The sequence below is a fragment of the Castanea sativa genome, chromosome 4 (assembly GCF_040712315.1).
Source record: "Castanea sativa cultivar Marrone di Chiusa Pesio chromosome 4, ASM4071231v1".
Classification (NCBI taxonomy): Eukaryota; Viridiplantae; Streptophyta; class Magnoliopsida; order Fagales; family Fagaceae; genus Castanea; species Castanea sativa.
In genome coordinates, this window is record NC_134016.1 from 40,192,932 (window position 1) to 40,220,434 (window position 27,503).

General features: G+C 37.1%; 2 protein-coding genes across 2 annotated transcripts in view; both read left to right on the forward strand.

Annotated features, from left to right (window-relative positions):
* The window catches only part of LOC142631127 (transportin MOS14), a 28,269-nt gene extending 12,256 nt beyond the window's left edge, over positions 1 to 16,013 (forward strand). The window contains exons 8-27 of the mRNA XM_075805208.1: positions 2,903 to 2,994; positions 3,140 to 3,267; positions 3,888 to 3,963; positions 4,126 to 4,246; positions 4,361 to 4,460; positions 4,901 to 4,982; positions 6,205 to 6,287; positions 6,793 to 6,912; positions 7,213 to 7,264; positions 7,537 to 7,692; positions 12,998 to 13,121; positions 13,215 to 13,296; positions 13,379 to 13,467; positions 13,551 to 13,625; positions 13,730 to 13,784; positions 14,398 to 14,517; positions 14,610 to 14,702; positions 14,855 to 15,000; positions 15,102 to 15,279; positions 15,387 to 16,013. Of these exons, the coding sequence (XP_075661323.1) occupies positions 2,903 to 2,994; positions 3,140 to 3,267; positions 3,888 to 3,963; positions 4,126 to 4,246; positions 4,361 to 4,460; positions 4,901 to 4,982; positions 6,205 to 6,287; positions 6,793 to 6,912; positions 7,213 to 7,264; positions 7,537 to 7,692; positions 12,998 to 13,121; positions 13,215 to 13,296; positions 13,379 to 13,467; positions 13,551 to 13,625; positions 13,730 to 13,784; positions 14,398 to 14,517; positions 14,610 to 14,702; positions 14,855 to 15,000; positions 15,102 to 15,279; positions 15,387 to 15,665 (2,251 nt within the window). The 3' untranslated portion in view covers positions 15,666 to 16,013. The remainder of the gene's footprint in view (positions 1 to 2,902; positions 2,995 to 3,139; positions 3,268 to 3,887; positions 3,964 to 4,125; positions 4,247 to 4,360; positions 4,461 to 4,900; positions 4,983 to 6,204; positions 6,288 to 6,792; positions 6,913 to 7,212; positions 7,265 to 7,536; positions 7,693 to 12,997; positions 13,122 to 13,214; positions 13,297 to 13,378; positions 13,468 to 13,550; positions 13,626 to 13,729; positions 13,785 to 14,397; positions 14,518 to 14,609; positions 14,703 to 14,854; positions 15,001 to 15,101; positions 15,280 to 15,386) is intronic.
* Positions 16,014 to 23,361: 7,348 nt separating this feature from the next.
* Positions 23,362 to 27,252, forward strand: LOC142631738 (serine/threonine-protein kinase AtPK2/AtPK19-like). The gene is made up of 6 exons (XM_075806028.1): positions 23,362 to 24,334; positions 25,008 to 25,090; positions 25,190 to 25,310; positions 25,452 to 25,625; positions 26,499 to 26,606; positions 26,774 to 27,252. Exons 1-6 carry the CDS (start codon positions 23,579 to 23,581, stop codon positions 27,056 to 27,058), a joined length of 1,527 nt encoding a protein of 508 aa, XP_075662143.1. The 5' UTR covers positions 23,362 to 23,578; the 3' UTR covers positions 27,059 to 27,252.
* Positions 27,253 to 27,503: the final 251 nt, after the last annotated feature.

Sequence of the window (27,503 nt, forward strand, 5' to 3'; positions counted from 1 at the left end):
TTCTTACTAGATTTGAGGAGGTGTCCGGGCTTCGTATTAATTTAGGGAAATCTGAGTTGGTACCTGTTGGTGGCGTACCCAATTTGGAGGCTTTGGTAGGTCTGTTCGGGTGTGGGCAGTCTTCTCTGCTCTTAAAATATTTGGGTCTTCCTTTAGGTGCAAAATTTAAGGACTTATCTGTTTGGAACCCTATTCTTGAGAGAATGGAGAGGAGATTAGCAGCTTGGAAGAGAATATATTTATCTAAAGGGGGTAAGGTGACACTCATTAAAAGCTCACTATCGTCCTTTCCTACATACTTTCTTTCCCTTCTTCCTTTACCGAGTAAGGTAGCTAAGTGTATGGAGAAATTACAGAGAGATTTTTTGTGGGATGGGATTGGTGGTGAACCTAAAATTCATTTAGTTAATTGGGCCAAGGTTTGTAGGCCACTGTTGGATGGGGGGTTGGGTATAAGACAGTTGGGTAATTTTAATTCTGCCTTACTAGGTAAATGGTTGTGGAGGTATGGCACCGAGACTGATGCTTTATGGAGAAGGGTTATAGAGGCAAAATATGAGAATATTTGGGGTGGTTGGTGTACGAAGAAGGTGACAAGTCCTTATGGGGTCAGCTTGTGGAGATATATTAGAAGTGGTTGGTTGAACTTCTCTAAACTACTTGTTTATGATGTGGGGGATGGTACTAGAGTGAAATATTGGAAGCATGTGTGGTGTGGGGATTGTACTCTCCAAGAGGCCTTTCCGGAGCTTTATTGTCTTAGTAGGTCCAAGGACTCCTCAGTGGCTGAAGTTATGGGTTGGTCTGCTGGGTGGTATCACTGGAATGTGCAATTTCGTCATCCTCCACAAGATTGGGAAGAAGAAGCCTTTGATCGGTTTATGGGGCTAGTCTACTCCTCGTCAGCAAGAGGGTTTGGCTCAGATAAGGTTTGTTGGAAGCCTGCAAGGAATACAGGTTTTGAGGTGAGAGGTTATTACAGTTCCTTCTACCCTCATAATCTTGTTTCCTTTCCATGGAAAATGATATGGCAATCGAAGGCTCCTCCAAGGGTAGCCTTCTTTTCTTGGTCTGCTTCCTTAGATAAGATCTTAACAACAGACAACCTTCGTAAAAGACGAGTGATTGTGCTTGACTGGTGCTTTATGTGTAAGAGGTGTGGGGAGTCGGTGGATCATCTTCTACTTCATTGTTCCATAGCTTGGGAGTTGTGGTCTTTGGTTTTCTGCTTGTTTGGTATTCAGTGGGTTATGCCTCGTACTGTTCTTGAGGTGTTTGAGGCTTGGCAAGGAAAGTTTGCGCGACATCGTCACATTGATGTTTGGAAATTAGTACCTCACTGCTTGATTTGGTGCATTTGGCGAGAAAGGAATGCTAGAAGCTTTGAGGGCTGCGAACGCTCTTTGCTGAAGATTAAGTTTTTTTTCTTACACTCTTCGAATGGAGTGTGGTTTTTTCTCATTTTTCTTGTTCTTCCTTTTCTATTTTTCTTGACCGTTGCTCTTTTGTTTCTTGATTTTTGCACCCATAGTACATCCCCAATGTACTAGGCTTGGCAACTTCTTTATTATTATTAATAATATTCTTACGTTATTTATCAAAAAAAAAAGGTTTTATAAAGCTTTTGAAGATTGGGAGTTGGCTGCATCTTACTCTCTGCTTCAGCTTATCCAAACCCGTATTTCTCGGGGTGAGAGGAGAGATTATCTTTGCTAGCGGCTAAAAGGTGATGGTAATTTTGACACCCGGTCTTACTATCAGGTGATTCGGGGTGCTTCGAACTCTTTGTTTCCTTGGAAGGGGATTTGGAAACCAAAGATTCCTAAACGAGTGGCGGTCTTTCTGTGGATAGCTGCTCATGGTCGGATCCTCACTTTGCATAATCTTATGCTTAAGGGTCGCCCTTTGGCTAATTGGTGTGTTATGTGTTGCCTAGATGGGGAGTCGGTAAACCATCTTCTTCTTCATTGTCCTGTCACTCATTCCCTATGGTCTCTTATGCTTCAGGCTTTCAGTATTCATTGGGTTATGCCAGGTTCGGTGGCAGGTTTGTTATCTTGTTGGCATCAGTGGCTTGGGAAGCATAATTCAGACATTTGGAATTTGGTTCCAGGGTGTTTAATGTGAACTGTGTGGTTGGAATGAAATCGTCGATCTTTTGAGGACAAGGAGAAGTCGTTGGATGAGTTAAAAGTTTTAAGTCATCGCAGTCTTTTGGAGTGGTCTCGTTGTTAGGGTTTTACTAATTGTTCTTCTCTCTCTGAGTTTATGTCTTCCCTTAGCTTAGTTTCCTGATCTCCCTCTTTGTGTTGAGTTGTGTGCTCGTTTTTTTTTCTTCTTGTTCATCATCATGAACATCTTGTACTTTTCTCTTTTTGTTTCATCTTTAATATTATTTTTCTGATTACCTATCCAAAAAAAAAAAGATTTCGAGGCTTTTACTGATTGGAAATTGTATGGAGACTCAAGATATTGGGGCCTTGATTTTAATTTTTTGTTTGACAAAATGTAAAGAGGTTGTGATACTTAAAGGTAGACTTGATTAGACAGCTAAAGGAAATGGGTTGAAGCTCAGATCAAAATGATAAGACATAACATTTTCTTTTATCCTTCTTGAAATAGTTGTGTCAATGACTTTGTTGAGTTGGGTCCTATGAATCCATTTGTTATGCATTTATATATGTTGTACTCCTGTGTTTGTTTATCATGTATTTTACTTGACTAGGGTGTCCCTTTTTGATATCAATAAAACTTATTACTTATCAACAAAAAAAAAAAATCTTACTTGACTTTATATGCCTCAACTTGCAAATGGGTCCTTGGTGTGCCATTCTTATGCACAGCTTGTGAATTTTGCGGAGTGGGTGAATAACATGAAAAGTGAATCTTGTCTTGGTTTCAGGATCCCTGGATCTGCGCTTGCTTCTCACCCATTGGTACTCACAGCTCTTTCAAGCTTGAATTCTGAGCCTCTTTCAGAAGCATCTGTAAATGGTATTGTAGTTGGGAAGTACTAATATTTCTTGGGGAATTTATTAGAAAAGTTCCTTTTCCGATTCGTGTTTAAAACTTGCATATAGTCTATTTCTATAATATCTAATGAGATTGTTGTTTTCATTATACCCTCCCTTCTTTGCAGTGATTTCTGAATTAATACACTACACAGTGGCTGGAAGCTCTGGTGGTGTTGCTGTACAGATGCCCTTGATTCAAGTACTTGTACCTCAAGTTATGAGTCTAAAGGCACTTCTTAAAGATTCTTCAAAGGTATTACATGTATTTCAGAAAAGTAATAGCATTAAATAAATAGCTTCCTGTTAAACTAGTGGTTTTTTTTTTTTTAGAACGTATCATCTTACAATTTATGGCTACTTTTGGCTGAGTAACAATTCTTGGTTGAAAGGTCACCTCTTCACACACACACTTGGGAATATCTTACAAACTAGAAGATTTGATATGTTTTGACTTATTCATATATTTATTGCTACACTGTTCTCCAAACTGTGAACATGACCTTGACAATGTACATTGGTAAAGATATACACTGGGGGTGTTTGGTCCAAGGGATTTTTCTAAATCTGAGTGAAATTCAGCATGGTTGTCATGGATGATATGGGAAATGAGATTATTGCATAATATTAGGTATTTTAAAGTTGCTCTACTAAATGAAATGATGACAGAGAATTAAATGGTTTTTTTTGGTTCTATTTCTTTTTCTCTTTTATGCTTTCCTTTGAGGGTAAACAAATTGTTGGAGACCCTTTTTTTCCCGTCAAAGAGTTCAAAAAAAGTATATATGTTCAGATCTCAACACTGTGTTATTGCACTTTGGAAAAGTTATTGCATTAAGGGTAATTATTAACTCTTTATTCTATTTGTACTTTTAGGATGAGGAGGATGTCAAGGCTATTGCTCGATTATTTGCTGACATGGGCGATTCATACGTTGAATTGATTGCCACTGGTATGCATATCTACAAATGATTGAAACCCTTTTTGGAAACTTTTGGATGCTTCTTCCTGTGTTGGAGCAAAGTACCTTGTAATGTTGCCAAGTGCTCCTGATCTTATCAATTGTCTTCTATCCGATAAATCTCTTTTCTGGTTAATTATTTCTTTTCTTCAGGTTCTGATGAATCAATGATGATAGTAAATGCATTATTGGAAGTTGCTTCTCACCCAGAAAATTATATCGCTTCAATGACATTTAATTTTTGGCACAGTCTTCAGGTGATCTTGACCAAAAGGTGAATCATTCTGTAATCTGCCAGGGATTCTTATTTATTTGGTTGGTAATGACATCAATATTACTCGGTTGTGCTTAAAACAAAATAATAAATTCAGTAATTGCAACCTGCCAGGGATACTAGTTCACCATTTGGTAATGAAGCATCCATTGAGGCTGAGAGAAAGCGGAGGCAGGGTGCTTTTGTTCCATCATATGAGTCACTTGTTTCTCTGGTGAGCCTTTTGGATTAGAAGTTCAAATGTTCACTTGATCCTTCATTTTTGCCAAGAATCTTGTAGCTTAGTGGCATTCACTTGTCTTCTTTACATTGGTAGTATTGTCATCTTAATAATTTCGTAAAATGTTATTCCTGATCTTGTTGTTTAGCATTGTAAGGTGTGTCTTTTATCTTTGGTCTGGAGAAGCACATGCTTTTCTTGAATTGTTGCTATTTGCACCCCCTTCACTTTTGCATTTTCCAATAAATGATTCCTTATGAACAATGGAATAATAGTTTGATACTTTCTTTTTTCTGTCACAAGTGTTGTGAAATGGAAGAAGAATTGACAAATATGTCTCTCAACTAAACTTAAAACTGAGTTGAAGACAACTTTCATGAATATCTTTTAATTGCCTATAAGATTTTTAGAGAGAGCTATGGTTTTCTTCACAGGTTAGCTTCCGAGTTGAATATCCTCAAGATTATCTTGATCTCTCACATGAGGACCGCAAAGAGTTTAAACAGACTAGATATGGTAATTATCAGCTTTTTGGTGTCTTGTTTTTGTTTTTGTTTATTGTCCATTAGTAATTCATACAAGTTCATATATTACACATGTTGTTCAAGAATTTTTTTTTTTTTTTAAAGTAATAATATTTTATTGAAAACACTGCCTTGCTTACACAACAGTATGCAAAGTATCCTAAAGAGATAATTAAAATCTAAATATAAGAGAAAGAATGGAATCTACAATGCAACGTATCTCACTATGACCCAAAACACAATGGGGCTGTTTGGTAGGGGTGTTTAAACAACAATTTTCAGTGTTTAAACACCACAACACATATTTCTACAACACTTTTTAACCCACACGTATTTCTACAACACTTAAACAACGATATTAGAAATCTCTAACCAAACGGGTACTACTCAAACAAAGTTCTTATGAAAGAAGATCTTAGCAAAATAGTCGAGGGCTTGAGGATCCACTCCCTTAAAAGTATGCCACTTCCTTTGTTTTCACAAAGTTTGCAGAAGGAATAAAGGAGCTAAGTTCCACCCAAATGTAGAATAATTCTCAAACCAATTCCTCTATCTAGAAAGTAGTTCAACTACTCTCTTGGACAATACCCATTATACTCCAAAAATTGACAAGATAAAAGTCCACATTACATTAGTTATTTCACAATGCAACAACAGATGATCAACGGTCTCACCACTGCATCTGCACATGCAACATTGATTAAAGAAATTTCTTAAGTTGTAACGCCTATGGTAGCATGCAAAAATTTTTAAAGTTATTTCTAGCTTTTTTTTTTTTTGGAGAATCTTCGAAAAACATGAACCAGTATTTTGGGGTTGCTGAAGTAATGATTAAGTTTGTACTATACACAATTGTTGAAGAGAGGCAGGTATAGGCATAGGACTAATGTTCTTTATTTCAGGTCATGGTGAAACATCTCATCAAGTGCAAAAAGATTGTAGTTGATTGGAATTAATAATTTGTGGTTAATGAAATAGAACTCTGGATCTCCATTTTCTTTGTTGCTTGGAGTTCTGGAGTATTCTATCCATTGGCAACCTGAAGAAATCCTAATCAAAGAAATGCTCATTAAAATAATTTTTAAGATTTTTAAACTTGAACCTTCCATTGACTAGTTGAGTTTTTTTTTTTTTTTTAATGTCTGTCTTTGACCAACTGATTTTCATTTCTTGTTCTTCTTCTATAATGCTAACTGAATCTGTAATGTTGCTAGCTGTTGCCGATGTCCTGTCTGATGCAGCATCAGTTTTAGGTGGTGATGCAACGCTACAAATCCTTTACAAGAAGCTTCTTGAGGTGCTTGTTATTATTATTATTTTGGATTCTCAAATAGTATTTTCCATCTTTATAACAGAAGATCTAAATTTTGTAAACTTTGGAACTGATTTTAAAAGTAAGTCTTAATTTATCCACTTCTAAGGCATCTAAAATTGGCAATGATGAACTTTTCTGTTTTTTTTTTTTTTTATAATTATTTTCTGCAATTTGGATTTAAACTATTACTAAGTTTGTTTTTCTTTTTGGTGTCATCATAAATTAATCTGGGTGCTGAAAACCTGAATTGCTAGTACTAATTTGTTCTCTGATAATAGATTTTATCATATATAAAAAGGTTGTGGCCTATCAAAAAAATAAAGGGGTTGTGTCAAAATTTCAAAATAGATGGAGAAATAGAATAAGAATTTCCAAAGTTTGTGACCATTTGTCCTTCGCTGTGGTTTGTGACCATTTGTCTTTTTGTTGTTTGAAGATCTTTCTACTTTTTGCTATGGTATATTCACTATTTATTGTATTATTTAAGGCCGTAGCTCACTGTGGAAATGGTGAAAATAATGAATGGCGCCCAGTGGAGGCTGCTCTATTTTGCATTCGGGCTATATCAAATTATGTTTCAGTTGTTGAAGCTGAAGTAATGCCTCAGGTATAGAGTTAATCAACTTCCTCATGTTCTTTGTTCTTAACTATTTGCCGTGTCATACTAATTACTCCCAGCTGGTGAGAATATGGACATAAATCTACAATAATATCTTCCTGCCGAACTTCTTGTTGTTCATGTGGCCTGTGCTTAACTATTGTACATGTGGAATTCATTAAAAAAATAATTTTCTAATTGAGGAGTGCCTTCCTTCTATATTGTTTTGTAATATATATATTTTGACAATATCTATCAGTATAGAACTCTTAAGAGTGTTTTTTTTTTTGGTGTGTTTGCTATTTGCAGGTTATGGGTTTGCTTCCCAAACTTCCTCAACAACCCCAACTACTTCAGACGGGTAATATTTCTGTTATAGCTTAATAGGCTGCTCTTTTCCCTTTCACCTTTTCCCCCAACCAGGGTCATGGTGGTTACCATGGCACGGAGATGGTGAGCCATCTCTACTTAAGGTAGAAAAGATGTTTAGTCCAAATACCATGCTTCACCTGGCTGCTGAGGGGGATGTTTTTGCAATTGCATATCAAATAGCATTTACTATTTTATCACAGCATGTGATCTCTAAATTTCATTGTTTATAATTGATGTTTGTCTCATGCTTATGGAAAACAGTGTGTTTAACAATTGGAGTATATTCAAAGTGGCTTGACTCTGCATCAATTGGACCGGCTATATTGCCTTCACTGATTGATATCCTCATGAGTGGCATGGGTACATCTGAAGATTCTGCAGCTGCTGCAGCTTTGGCATTTAGACACATCTGTGATGGTAAGGAATTTCTCTTGTAAAGTATGTATTTGATTAGATTTGTGTGTTTTTGCCATTAGGATCATCTATAACACACTTGCTAGGATTTTAACATCTTGGTGTCCAGTGATTTCACATATGTGAGTGAGTGCTTTGGTTTTCACCTAATGATGACAAAACTCATTTTTCTGGATGCTTTTAATCAAGCCCTTGATTCCAAACCTGATGTGAGACCTGGATTTCAGGTCTGATGAATCTTAGCTACTAAGATTTGTTGGTGGGACTGTAACAAGCAGACTTCCAAATTCTGGAATCCCCAGTGTATGGGCTGAAAATGTGTTATTGATTAGCTGTTGCCTTGATTTTAGAAAGCTGGTAAAGAATAATTCTCCAGATTTGATTTGATAACTTGCTTCTGTTTTGGTCTAAGATATTTGGGACATATTGTAAAGTCATCCAAAGGGCTTAGTGTGATGGGAATGAAAGAAAAGGAAACCTTATGCTTAGTTATCTCCCCAAAGGTCTTAGTCTGTTTGTGTTTTACATTCTGTTTGAGAGTTTGAAGGAAGTGGAGAGTTTGAAGGAAAAGGTGGAAAGCACAAGGGGAGAAGGGAAAGGAGAGGGTATAGGTGTTGTTAAAAGCATGAATAGACAACTAATTTGTAGTTTGTGGGGTTGTCCTTATGTGGATTGGGCTGCCTTGGAGGCTGATCGGACTGCTGGTGGTATTTTGCTTATGTGGGACAAAAGGGTTTTGGATAAGGTGGAGATTATGGTTGGTACATTCTCAGTGTCGGTAAAGTGGAAAGGGATGGGGGATGGGTTTATTTGGGCTTGCTCAGGCGTTTATGGCCCAAATGAGAATGTTGAGAGGGGTCTCGTGTGGGATGAGTTAGTGGGAGTTCAACAGTGTTGGAGGATTCCGTGGTGTTGCTTTGGGGATTTTAATATAGTTCGCTTTCCTAGCGAGCGCAGGGGCGAGACTCGTTTGACCACGGCTATGGAAATATTTTCTGAATTTGTTGAGGACCTTAACTTGGTTGATTTGCCTTTGGAAGGAGGTAGCTTTACTTGGTCCAGTGGTTCTGATCAACCTATGATGTCTAGGATTGACAGAGCTTTGGTTACCCCAGATTGGGAGGATCATTTCCCAGATGTTACTCAAAGGATTTTACCCCGTACTGTCTCAGATCACAGTCCAATTCTCCTAGAGGCAGGGGGAATGGCAAGGGGAAAAAGTCCATTCAAATTTGAAAATATGTGGTTGAAGTCTGAGGGTTTTGTGGATAGAGTTCAAACTTGGTGGAATCGACATTCCTTTGTAGGTACTCCTAGTTTTGTGCTTGCGAAAAAATTAAAGGCTCTAAAACAGGATATTGTGCAATGGAATCGTCGAGAGTTTGGTAATGTAGCGCGTCATAAGAAGCAACTACTGGAGGAGTTGATAACATTAGATGCTAAGGAGGGGGATTTTGGTCTCTCCGATGGGGAGAAAGTTCATAGGGCTGGCTTGCGGTCCCAGGTGGAGCATCTTCTATCCTTAGAAGAAATTTCCTGGAGACAAAAATCTAGGATGTTATGTATCAAGGAAGGGGATAATAACACCAAGTTCTTTCACAAAATGGCTAACTCCCATAGAAGGTCTAATCATCTAAGGAACTTGGAGGTGGATGGGGTGGTTTTTGAGGAGGCCTCCGAGGTAACTTATCAAGTTGTACAATTTTATAAAAATTTGTACAAGGAGACTGAGGAGTGGAGGCCTTTGGTGGAGGGTTTGAATTTTGATTGTATTGGCAATTTGGAGAGGGTTTGGCTTGAAAGGAAGTTTGAGAGAGAGGAGATTCTTCAAGTTGTTAGGGATTTGGAAGGGGACAAAGCTCCAGGGCCGGATGGGTTCACTATGGCGTTCTATCATCATTGTTGGAAGGTAGTGGAGAAAGATGTCCTAGCGGTCTTTGAAGAGTTTTTCCATCATTGCAAGTTTGAAAAATCCCTCAATGCGACCTTCATTGCTTTAATTCCTAAAAAGAATGGTGCCTCCAATATTAGAGATTTTCGACCTATAAGTTTGGTGGGGAATGTGTATAAAATTTTGGCTAAGGTCTTGGCAAATCGCTTGAGAGTGGTTTTAGATCAGTTGATTTCTGAGAATCAGAATAGCTTTGTGGGTGGGAGACAAATCCTTGACTCGGTTCTTATTGCGAATGAGTGTGTGGATAGTCGTGGGAAGAGCAGGGTTCCTGGAGTCATTTGTAAGCTCGACATGGAGAAAGCTTACGATCATGTGAATTGGGAGGCGTTGTTGTATCTGCTGAATAGGATGGGTTTTGGAGTGAAGTGGTGTAAGTAGATTCGTTCTTGTATATCCACTGTTCAGTTCTCTGTTTTAATTAATGGTTCTCCAGCTGATTTCTTTGGCAGCTCAAGGGGTTTAAGACAAGGAGATCCGCTATCTCCTATGCTGTTTTTGATCTTGATGGAGGTGTTTAGTAGGATGTTGAGAAGAATGGAGGGAGCTGGATTGATTCGCGGTTTTAATCTTGGGGGTAGGAGGGATGGTGGGGAACGTGTTTCACATCTATTATTTGCAGATGATACTATCCTCTTTTGTGATGCAGATGCGGAGCAAATTCTTCATATTCGGTTGTTGCTCCTCAGTTTTCAGGCGGTAACAAGTTTGAAGGTCTGTGCATAAGAGCGAAATGGTTCCTATAGGGGAGGTTGGTGATGTGCATGCTCTGGCTGATATTTTGGGCTGCAGAGTTGGATCTTTACCTATGTTGTATCTTGGCATGCCGCTGGGGGCTTCTCACAATTCCCCTTCAATTTGGAATACAATTTTGGAAAATTTTAAGCGGAAATTATCTGGGTGGAAGAAGTTGTACTTGTCTAAGGGGGGTCGATTGATGTTACTCAAGAGTACGCTTTCTAGTCTTCCGACTTACTTTCTATCGTTATCCACAATTCCTACTCATGTGGCTAATAAAATTGAAAAGTTGCAAAGAGACTTCCTATGGGGAGATAGCAAGATTCATTTGGTAGGATGGGATAAAGTTTGTGCGCCTATAGCCAATGGTGGCTTAGGGATAAAGAAACTCACTACCTTTAATAAGGCTTTATTGGGGAAATGGTTGTGGCGGTTTGGTAAGGAAGAGGGTCGGTTATAGAGGCGGGTAGTAGCCTCAAAATATGGGGAAGACTGGGGGGGATGGACCTCAAAGCTGGGTAGGGGAGCTCATGGGTGTGGTTTGTGGAGAAGTATCCGCATGGGTTGGGAGGATTTCAGCAAAAATTGTCAGTTTGTGGTTGGGTTGGGGAATAGGTTGAGGTTTTGGCAGGATGGGTGATATGGGGATCAACCTTTTCAATTGACTTTTCCAAGGCTGTATGGCATAGCCATTGATAAGGAGGCTTCTGTTGAAGCTTCTCTGCATAGGCGGGGGGCGGAGGATAGAAGATCTTGGAATGTTCGTTTTAGCAAATTTTTTAATGATTGGGAGATGGATGAAGGGCTGCAATTTCTTCGCTTATTGGGTGCTTTAACCCCTCCTATGGATGTTGGAGACCGGATGAGATGGAAATTGAAGTCTAATGGGGCTTTTGACATCCGGTCGTACTATTACAAATTAAGAAACTCCCCTTCAACTATCTTTCCTTGGAAAGCTATTTGGAGAGTAAAGGCCCCTAGGCGAGTTTCTTTTTTTGTTTGGTGTGTAGCTTGGTATAAGATTCTAACGGGAGACAATCTGAGATTGAGGAAATTGGATTTTTTGGATTGGTGCATTATGTGCCGTCATTGTGGAGAGACGGTAGATCACTTACTTCTTCATTGTGAGGTGGCCTATCGGTTATGGAGCTTTGTTTTCATAACTTTCGGCCTGGCCTGGGTGATGCCTAGATCGATTCCAGACTTGCTTTTTGGATGGTGGAATTGGCTGGGGAAGCATTCGTCTCAGATCTGGAATTTAGTCCCGTTGTGCATCCTTTGGTGTATTTGGAAGGAGCGGAATCAGAGGACTTTTGAGGATTTGGATTGCTCTAGTGATCAGTTGCTTGCTTCTTTTAGTGGATCTCTTTTTGATTGGTCTCGGGCGTGGGGACTCACGTCTAGTGATTCTCTCCCTTCTTTTCTCTGCTCCCTTTTCCTTTTGTAATTTCTTTGTTGTTTGGTTTTCTCTCTTGTTTCTCTTTGTTTTTTCTTCTTATATTTTCTGGGTTGCTCTGTGTTTTTCAAGCATAGAGTAGCCGTTCGTATATATATAATTCTTACTTATCAAAAAAAAAATGTCAATAAATTGTTAAGGGAAAAAGGGAGAGAATAGAAAATTTTACTAAGTTTCAGTATACTCTCTGTCCAAATTTATTTAATTTGAAGGAATTGAAAAAAGGATATTTTTTGAGGATGGTATGAATCCTATTTTTAATAAGTAATAAACTTCATTGAAATAAGAAAATACAATGAAAACAAGGCACACAGGCAGTGTGCCATACAGACAACAGAAAATATAAACTAAATAACAATGAAATTACAAAAATCAAGCAAATCAGGCAGAGAATTAAAAGTAAGAACACCCAAAGTATTTGTCCATTCAAACAAAGTCTGAAAGAAGAAAAGCCTCAACTCATGATATTATGAAATCCCCTCAAATCCTCTCTCCCTCAAAACATCCAAACAGGGGAAGGGTAACACCCCCCCCCCCCCCCCAATTCCTCATCTCTCCTCTCCTCTCCTATCCTTGTAAACATACCCTTATTTATTATTTACTCTCTTTATATAGGAAACACCCAAGTCAGGGATTGGACTCAGCTCCCTCTTCTTTTCTTTTTTGGATCAGTAAATAAAAAACTTTATTGGAAATGAAAAAGAGGTACAGCAAAAAAACGGTTAGCCAGGTAAACAGGAGTGTACAAAGGGAAACAAAGCACTATACAAAACTATATAAATCTAGAAAATTCAACAAAGAAGATACAGGAATACCACCCAAAGCATTCATGCACTCAAATAATGATAAAATGAAATTGAGCTTCAACTCAATGACTTTTGTGCTCCCTCTTATCCCCTATGGTGGGAGGAGGTGCGTTTTGACCATTGACTTCTTTTTCTTTTCTTTTTTTCTCGTATGATTGTTTGATATTGAATAATTGATTTATACATGTTTCTTGTAGTATTTTCTCTTTTAAATGTACACCTTTGATATTTAGTTTTGGTTCTTAAGATACTAAACAGTTAGACTTCTTTGCTGCACTCTTTTGGTGGCCGTATTGCAAATTAAAATTTCGTTTCATGATATTCTTTATGGAATAAAATGGTTCATATTAACTGTAGATTGCCGGAAAAAGCTTTGTGGATGCATAGATGGTCTCTTCCACATATACCATAGGGCAGTTAGTGGAGAAAGTAGTTTTAAAGTGGCTGCTGAGGACTCATTGCATCTAGTTGAAGCCTTGAGGTAAATTTGTTTCTTACTGGAAATAATAAGATTGCATGGTGAAATTAGAGTCTGTATTGGGCATCTATTTTGAACCTTTAAATATCATTGCAGCATGGTCATTACAGAACTTCCTCCCGACAATGCTAAGAGGGCTCTGGAGGCTTTATGCTTGCCAGTTGTTACTCCTTTACAGGTTGGTTTTATTTCTAATGGAATTATTCACTAAAACTTCTTTTGTGGATGATTTCAACCAATTTTATAATGTCAACATCCAGGAAGCAGTTAGTCAAGGTCCAGAGATATTAAATAAGAAACCTGCTCGTGAATTAACTGTTCATATTGATCGATTTGCATACATATTTAGGTTTGACCAAAATCCCTTTGTAATTACTTTTAGTATTCTTAATCTATTTATATGTCCTCAACATGCTTCTGAAACCTTTTCAGATATGTAAATCACCCTGAAGCAGTAGCAGATGCAATTCATAGGCTGTGGCCAATCTTTAAGGCAATCTTTGACCTGTAAGTAATTGTATGTTGTTTCTTAGGTTTGATGAGCTCTTTTATTAATGTACCTGAATTTTCTCATTCTTATGTGATCCATGTTTTAAATGATTCTGGTGTAGTCGTGCTTGGGATATGCGTACAATGGAGTCTCTTTGCCGAGCTTGCAAATATGCTGTGAGTTTCTGAACCATGTCATTTTCTATGTTAGCTTGATGAAATTTATAAATCTAATTGTTAAAACGTTAGGTTATACTTTTGAAACTTAGGATGTCAAATACAGATTTTCCTAGTATAATAGTGCTGAGAACCAGTCTTTTGTGTTATGTTATTTTAGTATTTTATTATTCCCCATTTGTGTGCTTTCAATCTTCATGCATATTATGCACTTGCAACTTGACTTGTGGTTATGTTTGTTCCCAATAACTGATGTTATAATTGTATTTCTGGTTCCTGTTGTATGCTGCTCAATAATCAATTGTATGCTTGATATGTCTGTTATAATGTTTGAGTTTTCAAGTAAAGGAATCTATGTTGATCTAGGTTCCCAATAATGATGACTTAGCCTTATAAGTGCCAATAATCCTTGTATCACCTTTGAATTGTCCCAATTTTTTTCTTTAAAGTTTGTTTTCACTTTCTTCTTAACTATGTATTAATTATTGGGGTGGCTTTTTAGAATTTTGTGATTAATGTGAAATGATTGTTATGTTAGTATAATATTTGTTCCAAGGGAGTAGAAATTTAACGATACTATTAGTAATTGTATAAAGATCTAAATTTTTCTTAGGTAAGAACTTCTGGAAGGTTCATGGGAATCACAATTGGAGCTATGCTGGAAGAGATTCAAGGCCTATATAAACAGCATCATCAGTCATGCTTTCTTTATCTCTCTAGTGAAGTCATAAAGGTATGAATTCCTCATAAAAATAAGATACTTTCATTTTTTATTTTTTTTTAAGTATCTTAATATTTGAGCTGTGAGTGCATATTCTGTTGCAGATATTTGGTTCTGACCCTTCCTGTGCAAACTATTTAAAAATTTTGATTGAATCACTCTTCATACACACAACGCGTCTTCTCACAAATATTCAGGTATAGCTTCTAAAGCAGTTCATTGCATTTGGTTCTTCAGATCTGTCTTCAAATTTGTTGATAATTGACCTAGTTATCAAAAGAAGGGGGAAAAAAAGAAATACAGATGGAAGAAAAAAAAAACTTGATCCTATTTGAATCTTTTTCTGCAGGAATTTACTGCCAGACCAGACATAGCAGATGATTGTTTTTTGTTGGCATCAAGGTGCATTCGCTATTGTCCACAGTTATTTATTCCATCTGAAGTATTTCAACCATTAGTAGATTGCTCAATGATTGGGATCACAGTACAGCATAGGTATAGCCCCTATCTATCTATCTCCCTCCCCAAATTATATTATCAGTGACAGTGACTCACTTCTATTTCATGGTTGTTTTACCTTTTTCTTCCCCTTGCAGAGAGGCCTCCAATTCCATATTGACCTTCTTATCAGATGTCTTTGATCTTGCCAACTCTAGCAAGGGAGAGCAATACTTACCTATCAGGGACAGTGTGATTATCCCTCGAGGGGCCAGCATTACCAGAATTTTGATTGCCTCTTTAACAGGAGCTCTACCAAGTTCTCGATTGGAACCGGTAGCTCCTAGTTTTACTTTGAACCTGTTATAGCATTTACATTCACATGAACGTATCCAATTTTCACTTTTTTAGTTCTGGAAATTTATGTAGCGTCCTTTTCCCAGGTAACTTACACAGTACTGGCATTAACGCGTGCCTATCGAGCGAGAGCAGTGGAGTGGGCTAAGGAGAGCGTTTCTCTAATTCCCTTGACAGCTGTCACAGAAGTTGAGAGGTCAAGATTTCTGAAAGCATTGTCTGATGCAGCTTCTGGATTTGATGTTAATAGTCTGACTGTTGCAATTGAAGAGATGGCAGATGTTTGCCGCCGTAATCGTACTGTTCAAGAGATTGTTCAAGGAGCTCTGAGGCCGCTTGAGTTGAATTTGATACCTGTATCATAGGAGATTAGTGAGTGACAAAAAAGGGCCATTTTGATTAGGCCACTATAGTCAAATTGCCAAATTTGTCTGTGTATTAGCTGTGATTTTTTTTTTTAACCCTTTCTGTATTTAATTTTCATTCTCCAATTTTAAAGGAGAATCATTGTCCCTTCATATTGGGTTGGAGGAGCGACCGTTGTTTCGCTGTTGATGAGATGTGGGAATTGGGATCATAGAGTGGTTTCATTTGTCTTGGCTTTGTCATTTTTTGGGGTACCAAGTTTATTCAGTATAGAGTTGTAATTTACTGTAATGGAAAAGAAAAACAAAAAGAGAAGGTAAAAAAAAAAAAGCATTCTTTAGGAGTCATTGAGCTTTCATCCTTTACAATGTTGGAAATCTTCGAACCCATTGCTATTCTTACTAGTCGTCTACTCGTCTTTGTCTTTGTTAAATTGAGGCAAGTTACCTCTCAAATGCATTGCATTATTTGGATTGACTATGTTCATAATTTCCGGTTAAGAAATTGTTTAATTTTGCTAGGAACGAAACAATGTCAGATGGGCAAAATGCATTGGTCAGTAAGCCACAATTTTTGTTAATGAAAGATAACAATGCTTGTGCTATATTGGCTGATACAGAAACATGGCTGAATTAGCTAACATGGTTGAATCTAATTTTAGAATTTTAAAGTACAACATTTAAGACTTTAAAGTATATACCCAATGAATTGTACCTAAATTTTATCAATGTCAAATTAATAGTAACTTGCGTAAATTTGATTGTTGAGAAAGTTGTTTTGTCGAATAATAGTAAATTTAATTTTCAAGAATTTAGTTTTAGCTTAAATTGAATGAAAGAAGAAACGGCATTGTGAAAGTTGTGTAACAAGAAACGCATACCAAAATTTTACAAGAGGCGATGAATCAGATGATTATTTCGTATAGGCTTCACGTATTACATTTTTTGTTAAGTGAAACTTATTTCCGTTGATTTATATTTGCTTAAAAATTAAGTTTTGGGAAAAATATATATAACTATACCAAACTGGTTGTGCTATCTTTTGTTGTTTTGTTTGTTAGGAAGAGAGGTGGGTGTGCTGAGTTTGGACTAAAAACTGCCTAATGAGAAAGAAAGAGAGGAGCGATGGTCAGTTCTGAGTTAATAGAGACATTACTTTGACGTAGATCCTACACAGATGCATTTATTTACAAGACTAACACTGAAACTCAAAACGCATAACTTGAAAACACTCAAAACTTGTTTCCTGTTTCCGTGATTCAAACTCAAGATTTTGAGTTGTTTTCTGTTTTTGTGGCTCAATCTCAAAATTTTGAGATTTGAGTCACAAAAACTCAACTTGAAAACTGAACCAAACTCATATTTTTTTTAGGTAGGGTCCACGGATTTTGAGTTACAAAAATGGCTAAAACCAAATATCCATACTAGTGTGTGTTATCCAAAACTATAGTGTTACTCAAAACTCTAGGTTATGTTTGGTAACAATTGTTTTTTTCTATTTTCAAAAACTTGTTTTTGGGAATATAAATAAAAAACAATTTTCTTGATTTTTGAAATCAAAAACATGTTTTGTTAGTTGAAATTTAAAAAAAAAAATTTAAGAAAAAAAATAGAAAATACTAAAATATGTTGTTACTAGAATTTGAACTCTAATGCTAACTCATTAAATGAGACAGATCCATTAAATTAAATACGTATTTTCATTAACTTTTGAAAATTATAAACTAAAAACAGTATTTTGCATGTTTTCAGTTTCCTTCACAAATTAAGTTTTGAGAATAGTTTTTGTTTTCTGAATGTTTTGGGTTGTCAAACAAGTATTTTAGCATGCGCTTGGATTGCAATGAAAAATTAAAATTATTTTACAATTTAGCTTATTTTTGCTGCTATTTATGGGTCTCACTGCACTTTTTGGTACTATTCATGTGTCTGTTGTACTATTTCAATTAACTTTTACCTTTATCTACAATACTTTCAACAATAAGTTTTTAGTTTCACTAAAATAAGCAATATCCAAATAAACCCTTAGTGTCAAAAACATAAAATTATTTTTGGAAACAAAAAATAAGGGGAAAAAACAGTTACCAAACGGCCAAAATTGGGAATTAATCCCATTTTTCCAACTATATTAGTTAGTAATCCCATTTTTCCAACTATATTAGTTAGTAGGCACGATTTTGAAACTATATTTTTTAATAACATCTCGAGTTTCTAAAACTCAATTTAGGGCTTATAAATCGAGTATTAGAGACTCGGTTTTTATGTTCTGATCAGATCTGACTTGGCCCTTCTCCACGTGGCGTCCACCTGAAAATCGAGTCTCTAAGACTCGATTTATAACTCAACCATTTGAAGCTCGATTTATGGCTGAGTTTGTGTCCACGTGGATTTCAGGTAGATATCGAGCCTTAGAGACTCGGTTTTTAAAGGATAATCGAGTTTCTAAGACTCGATTTTCAAGCTGTGATCCACAAGCCTCCACGTGGTTAGGGCGGGTTGTCCTTAATCCTCATAATATATCACTCAGCAGCTCTCTTCGTTTCCTCCTCCAAAAAACCCAGCAGCTCTCTCTTCCTCTCTCACTCACTCTCACTCTCACTCTCATACAAAACTCACCCGATTACAAAAACTTCAAATCAAACTCACCCCTCATTTACACATCCTCAAGTCAAGTAAGGATTTTATAACACTCTCTCTAGTGACTATTTTCTTTTAGGTTTTTTAATGGGTATATCATGACTATTTTTTTTGTTTGGTTTGATATTTTTCTTTATATTTTTTATAGAATGATTTGAAGGTTTGTAATGGGGTGAGTTGTGTTTAGTTTTTTTTTTTTTTTTTTTGAGTATGATTAATGATTTTTTTTTAGAAGCAAATGATAATGATTGAGTGTGTTTGTATGTGATAGGGTGAGTATATGCAAATGTGGGGTTTGTAATATGCATATGCTTTTATAAAAAGTAAAAAAATATTGTAGATGTATTTGTATTGTTAGGCTTTTTATCATGACTATTTTTTTTTTTTTGGTTTGATATTTTCCTTTATATTTTTGTTAGAATGATTTGAAATTTTGTAATGGGGGTGAGTTTTGTCTTTAGTTTTTTTATTTGTGTTGAGTATAAAATGATAATGATTGAGTGTGTTTGTATGTAATGTGGGGTGAGTATATGCAAATGTAGGGTGACAAGTTGTAATTTTTGTACTTTGAGTAGATAGAAAAGGTTTTGTGATATAAATGTATACTACAGTGGACCCCTTGACAATCTTGAAGAGATTGACGGATTCCCATTTAGAGGGCTGGGTATCGAATGCTACTACATGATGATACGTTGTAAGTTGAAGATGTTGAATGATTTGAAGAGGAAAATAATGGAAGAATTGAATTTAACCCCTACTTGTTATGACATAAAGATTATTTATCGTTACCCATAAGAAGTCCTTCATGAACGGATAAATTACGGGTATATGGCGATCAAAGACGACAAACATGTAAAGATCATATTTAATAGAATCCATAAAATGCCCCAAGTAAATGCTACTGAGTTGTACGTAAGTTTAGAGCTGCTTGCAGAAGTTGATACTGAGGAGGTGTAACAAACAACTACATCTTTACAATTTATAGCCACTACAATGGGAGGCTATACAATGGGAGATTATACGCTCCCATCTCAAGATCATGCTGCCAATACTGGTGAAACACTCCAACCTCAAGAGACATATTTAGGGGAGGAAGACGAAGATGAAAATCATGCTGCGAATAATGGTGAAAATCTTGATGATATGGATGAATATGAAGAGAGGATTGAGTGAAACATCTTTGACAGGGATGTGGATGACCATGAACTCGTTCCCAATTTTGAAGAGGAAAATATGGAGTACCATGATGAAGGTGATGCAAACAATGATGGATGCACTACAATGGGAGGTTATACGCTCCCATCTCAATATCATGATGCCAATACTGGTGAAACACTCTAACCTCAAAAGACACATTTAGGGGAGGAAGACGAAGACGAAGACGAAGATCATGTTGCGAATAATGGTGAAAATTTGGATGATATGGATGAGTACGAAGAGAGGATTGAGCGAGGCAACTTTGACAGGAATGTGGATAACCATGAACTCATTCCCAAGTTTGAAAAGGAAAATATGGAGTACCATGATGAAAGTGATGCAGACGATGATGGATGCACTACAATGGGAGGTTATACACTCCCATCTCAAGATCATGCTACTAATACTGGTGAAACACTCCAACCTCAAGAAACACATTTAGGAGAGGAAGACGAAGATGAAGATCATGCTGCAAATAATGGTTAAAATCTTGATGATATGGATGAGTATGAAGAGAGGATTGAGCGAGGCAACTTTGACAGGGATGTGGATGACCATGAACTCGTTCCCAATTTTGAAGATTAAAATATGGAGTACCATGATGAAGGTGATGCAGACGATGAAATTGGCGTCCAGCATAATACAAATACGACTACTGCCTACACACCTCCTGCCGAGTCATTCTACGTAAATACTTGGGAAAATATGGTTGATCCCTCACATCTTCAGATACATTTGTTTCTACTTAGGCGGACCTGTTTTTCTTGTTTGGGACCCACAACCACCTACAATTAAGAACAAGGGATCATTAACTTTGTACAACTTTCCCATTGAGAAAATCATATGATTAAAACTATAATGTAATCAATCTATGGATGGTCAAGTTAATGTAATGAAGTTGTAGGAAACAATTTCCATATAGACTCTCTATAACATGTTATTGGGTAGAGCTTGGTTAATGTACACAGTAATTTTAAGTAAAGTATTTATAACCTTAGCCCACCTACTCGCTTTTCAACTAATCATTACAAACATACTTTGTTATGCTGCATTTAGAGTATGTTTTCTAATAAGATAGTTAATCTAGTAAACTGAAGCTTGGTTAACTAAGCAGCTTTTATGTACTTATAAAATAATAAAAAACTAAAAATTAAGAATAAGTAGCATATATATTAATCTAATCATATAATTTAGGAAATTTGACACAAAATTAGAGTATATTAACCTAATCATATATATTGAACCTCTATTTAAAATTATTTCATATTGACTTAAATAATTCCTAGAAGCTTTTAAAATAAATAAATAAATTCAAGTTACATGACGTGTATGAGGTAAAGACTTACTTCAGGGACAGTAGACCACGCACTAGAGGACCATAAGCACCCACTGGTGGGCCATGCTCAACTGTTGGGCACAAATATGGGAACTTGGCCCATGCCAAATACTGGACCAACAGCAAGCACCCACCAATCTGACTAGCTTTTTTATCGCTTGCCCTGTATAACTCTCCATACAACCATGCAAGGCAAGTACTTCCCTAACTGTACCTTCGTGGGTTGTGAAGGCCTTCCAACTGCTGCACTCACATTAGATGCACCCTATCGCCGAATTTGTCCATGAAGATTGTGTCCCCTAGTAGCGCTAGGATGTAGCATCGTGCATACTTATGCAGCTGATCCTCTTCAGCATTAGGTGGCAATGGATCAGCAACTTCCTCCAAAAGTCGTTGAATGAGAATCCTCTAGCCATTAAGTTACTTTCTCTTATCATTTACAGGTCAGAAGCCAAGGAATTCCTCGCATGCAGGACTTCATTCTTTCTGCGTGCTCCCTGTTATGGCCTCGCCATCAACAAGAAGCCCGAGAAGAACCTCCACATCCTGCAATATGATGGTGACCTCACCATGTGGCATGTGGAAGGTGTAAGTCTTGGGCCGACATCGCTCCACTAAGGCCATTATTAGACCATGGTCAATCACTCTACCCGAGGTCCTGAGGAGTCCCTCCAAACCAAGTGCCTTAATGATTTCAACGACTCGGTCGTCCACCATTGACTCTCGATTGGAGAACTCTTCACTACGGGTACGACATATAAGGGACCCTGGATCCTGCACAGAACAAAACCATGGATTAATATATGATAGCAAGTGCGTGTACATTGTATAAATTAAATGCATGTACATTCGTTAAATCTTTAGTGTTGTGATTTACCTGCCCATTCCAAATAGCTTTTGACTGATGGTTGGCCTGCAACATCAACACCGACTGGTCAATGGGGCCAGGCTGCACATGGTCAATCTGTCCAGCATTTGCAGCAGCCATATTGCACAAGAATGATAAACAATTAGCACGTAATAGACATTATTGAAAACAAAAACAATCTAAGAAAGATTCTCAAAAAACAAAAATTCAACAAAGTGGCAGTCCCGCAATATACAACAAATTGAAACTACGTTTACGTTTAAATCATGCCTTAATCTAAATCAATCAAGCTTTAACCTATAAATTAAAAACAATATATTCTGTTAGCTAACATTTAGACCAGTCTGCATGTTTTTCTAAGCTTTTCATGCATTCCAATTAAATACAACCTAGAAAAATTCTATATAAATTTTTATTATTATGGGTAAGTTACGCACCAAAACCTCTAAACTGCAACGTTTCCATCTTAATACATTGATTGTCAACTTTGTTTAGGCTCACTTAATTGTATGAAGGTAAAGACAATGATTTTCTAAGGAAAACATCCATTAACCCGGAAAACATCCATGTTATCAAATAACAGTGTCAATTGTACTAACAACACAAAACAACAAAAACAAAAACAAAAAAAATCAAATTAAATCAAATCAAGTTCTTACTACAATCTCAGCACAAAATGGAAAATTTTTCTCACATTTTCTTTGGAACCAAATAGAGTAACACACGAAAAAATCACAAACCACAAACCCACATGAAAAAATCAATCATAATTTCTGAACAAAAACCATAAAACCACATGAAAAATTCACACAATAAGAAAATCATACCTGAGAGAATTGAGTGAGAGTGGAAAGGGTGCTTGAGAGAGAGAGAGAGAGGCGTGAGCGTGAGAGGGTGTCTGTGTGAGGGTGGAGAGGCGTGAGAGTGAGAGAGGCGCGAGCATGACAGGGTGTCTGTGTGAGGGTGGAGAGGGTGACTGAGAGAGGCGTGAGAGTGGGTCGGTAAGTTAGAGAGGCGTGAGAGTCTACTCTGGTCTGTGTGAGAGTGGAGAGGCGTTAGAGATAGAGTGCGTTTAAGTTTGAAAAAGCCCTATTAGAAATCGAGTCTTAGAGACTCAGTTTCTAGGTGGCTTCCACGTGGATCAACCATGTCACATACAAATTGCCACATCACACGCAAATCGATGCTTAAAGGGTCTGCTTATAAATCGAGTCTAAAAAACTCAATTTCCAAGTAGACGTCAGAAAAAATGCCAACTCAGACACGATGAGAACATGGAAACCGAGTCTTTGAGACTCGATTTATAAGCACAAAATCGAGTCTTTTAGACTTGAGATTTTAATAATACATATAATTTCAAAACAGTGCCTATTAATTAAATTGTTTGAGAAACACTGTTAATTTCCAATTTTGGCCGTTACCAAACATACCCTAGTTTTTTCACTTTCTTTCAACCCTATAATACTCCACAGGTTTCCTAAAACGACAAGTCGGATAATAACACACTCAAAATTGTTACTACTTGCGAGTATTGAACACGAGCCACCAAAGGCGAGTTGGCAGCCACAGTCAAACATATCAACGTTGTTGTTGAATTCAATGTATTCTCGATCTTCCATGTTCTTCTATAAAAGCAATTTTGCGTTAAGATTGTTATTATATACTTCACCAATAATTGTCACCTTTTCCTCTCTACCTTCAGTCTCTATCTCTCTAAGATGTAATCCCAAGCTCTCTCAGCCCGCCTTGAATATCAAAATTTCTTGGCTGGCTCTCTCAAATCTCAAACCCCATAAAAAAAAACAAAAACAAAAACAAAAAACACAGTCACACAACCTTAACAGATTCTTTTCCTCTCTCTCTTTCTCTTCAAAAATGTTGTCGAATTCTCAGAAGAAGAAATACTTGCACACTTTCTTAGCCACCAACCTTAACAACAAGCTCACAGTTTCAATCCCATCGTATTCCGACACCACCACCACCACCACCACCCAAGATGACTTCGATTTCTCCGAAGTGTTTGGTCCCTTAACCCCACATCATAACCAAAACCCAACTTCAAATCCCAACCCTTCATCTTCATCACCAGCGTCCACGTCATCATCTTCCGTCTCTGCCTCCGCCTCTGCCACCACCGCCTTTCCAATCCCAGTGGACCCACCTGTGATCCACAACCGGTCCCACTCCTTCGTGGGTCCCTCTCCTCGCTTCACCACCACCTCTCTCTCCCGCTCTCTCCCTCTTGAACCCGAACTCCTCGAACCCGACTCTGAACCCGAAACCGAACCCGGAAATGACCCAACTGGTGATGATGATGGTGATGGTAAGAGTGAGAGTGAGAATGTGGGAAAGATTGGGCCTTTGGATTTTGAGATTCTGAGAGTTGTGGGGCAAGGTGCTTTTGGAAAAGTGTTCCAAGTCAGAAGGAAGAAGAAGAAGAAAGAGAATATTCACTGTGGTTCTGATAGTGATAGTGATAGTGATGGTAGCAAAGATGGGATTTACGCCATGAAAGTGATGAGGAAGGACACAATTATAAAGAAGAACCATGTGGATTACATGAAGGCCGAGAGGGACATTCTCACTAAAGTTGTCCACCCTTTTATTGTTCAGCTCCGCTACTCCTTTCAGGTATACTCTTTTTTCTTTTTTTCTTTTGTGAATTTCAAAATATTATAGGTTATTATAGATGGGTTTCAATTTTTGTGATACAAGGTTCAATTTTTATTGGTCGTAGTTTGCCAATTGTGAATGGGGTCCAAGACAAATTAAACGTGGAAACAATGAAAGATTCTAGATTCTCACAAAAATTTGAGTTGGGCATTTGAGCTTTGTTGTTGCTGCTTTCTACTGGCCCACATTAGTAAACATGATTTGAAAGTTTTTTTTATTGGTGGTTTTGTTTATTGGATTATGGGACTTAAAAAATGCAGTTATCACATTTCTATAGATCAAAGATTTGATTGTATAATCTGTTTACTAGGAAATCCTAGATGGCAAAAGGGTATTGCTTAATGTGCTTTTGAATTAACTTTTTGCTGATTTGTTGAAAGTGGGCAAAAGAATGGTTGAACCAAGAAAATTTGAGGTTTCAAAAAGCAATATATAAGCAAATAAGCTTTAAAAGCTGAAGCTAAAAGCTAATCCAAATGGCCATGTACACGTAGAAGATTTGGCTTGGCATGATAAATGGTCCAAAAATAGGCTTGAGATTCTTTATGGTTCCTCTACATTTGTGGAGAATCCTTATGAATTTACATGGATGTAGAATGTTGTAATTATTATTTTGTGGATGACATTGCAGACCAAGACTAAGCTGTACTTGATTCTGGATTTTATTAATGGAGGGCATCTCTTTTTTCATCTGTACCGGCAGGGAATCTTCAGGTATCTTCTGTAGTTCTGTTTGAAATTCTAGATTTCTAATTACAATGTATGAATGTATGTTCACCTGTTTGATTTTGGCTTTGGGTGTGTCTTGAGTAGTGAGGATCAGGCAAGGGTTTATACTGCTGAGATAGTTTCTGCTGTTTCACATCTTCACAAGTGCGGGATCGTGCATCGGGATCTTAAACCTGAAAATATTCTCATGAACGCTGATGGCCATGTAATGGCCATGCCCATTTACCCATTTTGGTCATAGATATTAATACGCTTGAAAGTCTTGAAATATGCTTTTCTTGCATAGATATACTTTTTTAAAATAAGTTGGCTTTTATCTGTCTTAATGTTGGTACCTGTGATACAGGTTATGCTAACTGATTTTGGACTGGCAAAGGAAATTGATGAATCAAGCAGATCAAATTCAATGTGTGGGACCACAGAATACATGGCTCCAGAAATTTTGCTGTCTAAAGGCCACAATAAGGATGCAGATTGGTGGAGTGTTGGGATACTCTTGTTTGAGATGCTAACTGGACAGGTAATACCACATGTGAAAATTTTAGTGCTTTAGAATTTCCAGATTTTAACTTATGATGACCTTAGGAGTTTACCTAATTTGAATATGAACATTGTATCCATCCATCCCAAGTGGTCACTGGGAGTGGTTTGTTTTAGTCTTCTTGTCAGGAGTGGCTTTACTGAAGAAAAGGAACTCTTTTAACAATTATGGCTTTCTTGTTGCCCAAATAATTGCTAGATTTCCAAACCAGTAACCTGTTAATAGTATCCACCAATGTCAAAGGGTCAAAAGTTAGGTAGCATGGCTTTTACCGGAAAGGGAGTGCATATTGCTTCCTAGAATAAATGGGGATAAGAAAAAAAATGATAATGGACAAGCCTAACTGAATAGCTATTTTTGGAATTTGCTCTCTTTCCATACTTCATGCAAAAACAAAGTGCCTCTGTAACATACTAGCATGTAAGGCATGGTTACTTCATCATTTTGAGAATGATTGAGGTAACTTACGGTGTGCTAGCAAGTTGTTCCTTTTTTCTTTGTCATAGATGCATGTTGAGGACATATCCAACTGTTGTGTTGAGTGCATACCCATGCCCATGTGCTTGTCATCCTGAGTTAAGGTCAGATACTCACCTTTTTGTAACCATTATTCCATATAGCACAGATGTAATGAAGTCACCTGCTTTGGACAGCGAGTTGCTCCTGATAGAACTCAGTTGGCTCCTTTTTTGGCTAATATCTAGTCTGATATTGATAGTTGAGGAATTTATCATTGAATATCTTTGAACTGTCGGGCTCAAATAGCTAATTATTAGGGGTCTGAAGTGTTGTTACATTAATTGCCAAATTTTTATTTTTTTTTTTTTCAAAACTATTTATTTCTTTCTGCAGCCACCATTTACACATCAAAATAGAAAGAAACTTCAGGAGAAAATCATCAAAGAGAAGTTTAAACTTCCGCCATTTCTTACCAGTGACGCTCATTCCTTACTTAAAGGAGTAAGTATATTTCTTTATTCCTTTCCAAGTGATTTTTTTGTCTCTCTTCTTTTCCTCCCCCTCCCCCCCCCCCCCCACCCTCCGCATCTTTTATTTTAATTTTCCTGTCAAACAAAACTTAGATAAATATTTCTCTAATTTCTTTTTCTTTTTCTTTTTTTTTCCAGTTGCTGCAAAAGGAACCATCAAGAAGATTAGGCAGTGGTCCTAATGGAGGGGATGATATCAAAAGTCACAAGTGGTTTCGATCAATCAATTGGAAGAAATTAGAGGCTAGAGAACTGCAGCCAAAGTTCAAGCCAGATGTGAGTGGAAAAGACTGTACAGCCAATTTCGACCGGTGCTGGACAGCAATGCCTGCAGATGACTCGCCAGCTCCCACGCCAACTGCAGGTGAACATTTCCAAGGATATACTTATGTGGCACCTAACCCTTGGCTTTCATCTGTATAAACTTACAGCTTCTGCCCAAGAACATAGTTAGGATGATATGGAGGGTGGTTTGATGCAGGGCTGCCATTCAATTGTAATCTTAACTGATTGCAAGTCCTGCTATCAAACAAACGATTATGTTCACATTCATATCTCATGTACAATATTTCTAACTCGTCTTAGAATAAATATTTTCATGGATTTTCACTTTCTAATCAGCTTAGTCTTAAATTTTTAGTGAACTTTTTAAAAATGAAGTGCGGCCAATTATGTTTCATTTCATTCCTTCTGCACTAGAGCCATATCAGGTACAACATGTCCAGCAAGATACAAACTCTGCATGGCAAGTTCCATTTATTTTCTGAGGTTGATATTTCTCTATCACAATTGCTTTTTACTAGTAGGACCAAAACAAAGTACATGGAACATAATTTTAGTAATAGTAGAAATATAGATGAAGGGGTTG

Coding starts and splice junctions, on each gene's coding strand:
- LOC142631738 (XM_075806028.1), top strand. CDS start 23,579: ATGTTGTCGAATTCTCAGAAGAAGAAATACTTGCACACTTTCTTAGCC. Junction 25,626..26,498: donor TTGAGATGCTAACTGGACAG/GTAATACCACAT, acceptor TTCTTTCTGCAG/CCACCATTTACACATCAAAA. Junction 26,607..26,773: donor CTCATTCCTTACTTAAAGGA/GTAAGTATATTT, acceptor TTTTTTTTCCAG/TTGCTGCAAAAGGAACCATC.